This window comes from Capsicum annuum, chromosome 12, assembly GCF_002878395.1.
Source record: "Capsicum annuum cultivar UCD-10X-F1 chromosome 12, UCD10Xv1.1, whole genome shotgun sequence".
In the NCBI taxonomy this organism is placed as follows: Eukaryota; Viridiplantae; Streptophyta; class Magnoliopsida; order Solanales; family Solanaceae; genus Capsicum; species Capsicum annuum.
The window spans coordinates 186,176,236-186,178,951 of record NC_061122.1 but is presented as its reverse complement, the minus strand read 5'-3'; the positions used below and the strand labels follow the sequence as shown (position 1 = coordinate 186,178,951).

The 2,716-nt window shown below is 28.7% G+C and overlaps 1 protein-coding gene across 2 annotated transcripts; it reads left to right on the top strand.

Moving 5' to 3' along the window:
* Positions 1–1,025: 1,025 nt before the first annotated feature.
* LOC107850070 (probable ADP-ribosylation factor GTPase-activating protein AGD9) lies at positions 1,026–2,319 on the top strand. 2 transcript variants are annotated; one of them, XM_016694534.2, is made up of 3 exons: positions 1,026–1,222; positions 1,376–1,494; positions 2,038–2,319. In XM_016694534.2, exons 1-3 carry the CDS (start codon positions 1,154–1,156, stop codon positions 2,108–2,110), a joined length of 261 nt encoding a protein of 86 aa, XP_016550020.1. In that variant the 5' UTR covers positions 1,026–1,153; the 3' UTR covers positions 2,111–2,319. The 2 variants fall into 2 exon arrangements, with proteins under 2 accessions (XP_016550020.1, XP_016550021.1); XM_016694535.2 differs by having other exon boundaries at positions 1,033–1,222; positions 1,376–1,485; positions 2,038–2,300.
* The last annotated feature ends 397 nt before the right edge of the window (positions 2,320–2,716 follow it).

Below are 2,716 nucleotides of genomic sequence, written 5' to 3'. Positions count from 1 at the left end.
TTTTATTGAGATTTTTCATCTAGCTTCCTCTTTTTCATCGATTTTTGATTTTTTGTTGATTTGGGGGGATAAAGAATCCCTCATTGCTTTTCGTTTCATTATTTCAATAGACTTTTGAGGATCGTATCGCTGCTTCGATCTCAACTCTTGTAAGATAACACCTCCCTTTGACTGAATATTAGAAGAAACAAAGTTAATATTTTCATCTTGGATTAAACCAAGACTAAAAGATGGTATTTCATCAAAATTCATAGATCGTATATCTCTAACTGAACTAGAACATTTTGCATATTTTACCATTATAGCAGAAAATGAAAAAAATTCAACACACGAAAATTAAACCCAAAAACCCTAAACCCCAAATTCAAAACACAGAAAAAATGAAAAAATAATGATGAAAAAAGAAAAAAAAATTATATGAAAAATATAACATGCATTAACTTTAAAAATCAACTTACCTTAACAATTGGAAAGAAGGATTATCAAGATTTAGAGAAAAAATTACGGATTGTGAAAAAAGAAAATAGCGGAAGATTGATATTGGAGGGAATTGAAAATATTTAGAGTGACGTGAAAGTAAGGTTAAAAGAGATAAAGTGGCGTGAAAATAGTAAAGTGAAAATATTTGGGTGGAATACACACGGCAGTTAAAAAAAAAAGTTAAATATTGCTACTTTTGCTAATAGTTGTAATTTTGATAAACTATTGCTACTACTTGTAATTAATGTCTTAAGGTTGTTAATCTATGTAATTTTTCCTATATATAATAAAGGGAAATAGCACACACCTCTTTAACATGCCTAGCTACCATGGAAGGTATATCTGTCTTTTAAGCTTTCAATTTTATATAGAAAAAATTACACAAACTAGCATACCTAAGACATTAATTACAATTAATAGCAATAGTTTTTTAAATTTACAACTAATAGCAAAAGTAGCAATATTTTATCTTTTTATTGAGAAGCGCATGACTTTAATCCATTACCCTCTTTTCACGTCACTTACCTTTACATTACCCTATTATCACGTCAATTTATCAATTTCAATCCCCCCTAATGTCTTTCTTCAGCTATTTTTTTTTTCAAATTTCATTTTTTTCTCTCTTATCAATATCCATTTGAGAAGTTGAAGACTTTTCCATTTTTGTATAGCCATGGCTTCCGAGAACTTCAACGATAAAAACGTTGCTTTTCGGAAGCTCAAGTCTAAGCCTGAAAATAAGGTTTCCTCTTTTAATTTTTATTTAACCTTTTTGGGTTCTTTTATATTTAATTTTGTTGATTACATAGAATTTCTTAAGATCTGTTTCAGATCCATTAATTTTGGTTGATTTTCTATATGATTTTTTATTTCAAATTTTGATTTGTTTTGTTAGATGTGTTTCGATTGCAATGCTAAGAATCCAACTTGGGCATCGGTGACGTATGAGATCTTCTTGTGTATTGATTGCTCTGTTGTTCATCGCCGCCTTGGCGTTTATATCAGGTTTGTTAGGTAACCTTTTTTTTCTTTTCGTTTTATAGCTATTATTTTGGCTTAATGAGCTGATTTTTGCTTGGTACGATTTAATATGGCTGAATTTTTAGTGATAATATGCTAAAAACTGTGACTTTGGTGTAATTTAGACACTAGTAAAATGCACAGAGTCTTAAATGCCATGACTTATAACCTATGTTGCTTCCGACTTTTAAAAAAATAGTGCATTTTGGAGAGTCCGACAAGAGTGTTAAGACATTTTTGAAGAGTTCGACTATCGTAGCATATAACACGATATTTGTGATTTTTGATAGATATTGAATTCTCGTGTTGTAGAATTATGTAAAGAAATTTTGGAAGATGACGGATTTTATCGAGTAGTTATGGAGAATTTATTTTTTTCAATTTTCGCTTTTATCTCAATTTGTTGATAAACATTGTGCTCCATAGTATTTGCATCTCATCTTTTCATATAATTTATATTTTTTTATTTTTTCGTATTGTTATCTTCTTCGTTTTTTTTTGTTTTGGTATTTTGTGATTTTTTTGGTATTTTTTCAGCCAAAAAATGCCACTTTCGACGATGGGTGGGATGGTGGCTTCAATTGGACTCACCGATTTTGACGTTTTTTGATGAATTTTTGATGGAGGGAGGGTCTATCCGACGAATTTCACCGTGACAGTGACTGGCAACGACAGTAATGGTGTTTTACTGGCAAGTATTAGCCTAGACCATTCATGTATTCGTAAAATAGATATGAATATAATGTAATATAAGTATAATATGTATTCTATAAATACAAATTGCTACTATTTTGAAATGTAAAGTATATACATGTCACAGTTTAGATATGTTTTTATGAATACATATTGCTAAGATTTGTATTTATGTTAAGTTGTATTTGTTATTCATTAGATTTTGATAATGATATGTACTTCTTTCTTCTTGATAAGCATGATTTTTGTACCAGTTATGTATAAATAAAATACATATGTATTTGGTTTGCTTGAAGTATATGAAATGTATTTGTTATCGGTTAGATCTAATTTTTTTGTTATTGCTAATATTTGTATTTATTGCTCACTTGTATTTGTTATTCCTGAGATGATGACAATGTTTGTATTTTGATGTTTGATAATTTAGATATGGAACAGTGATGTATTCACAAAACATATATGATAGTTTTATGATATATTGTATAATGAAACTATAAGATATATTTCATTCCTATTTTTACAT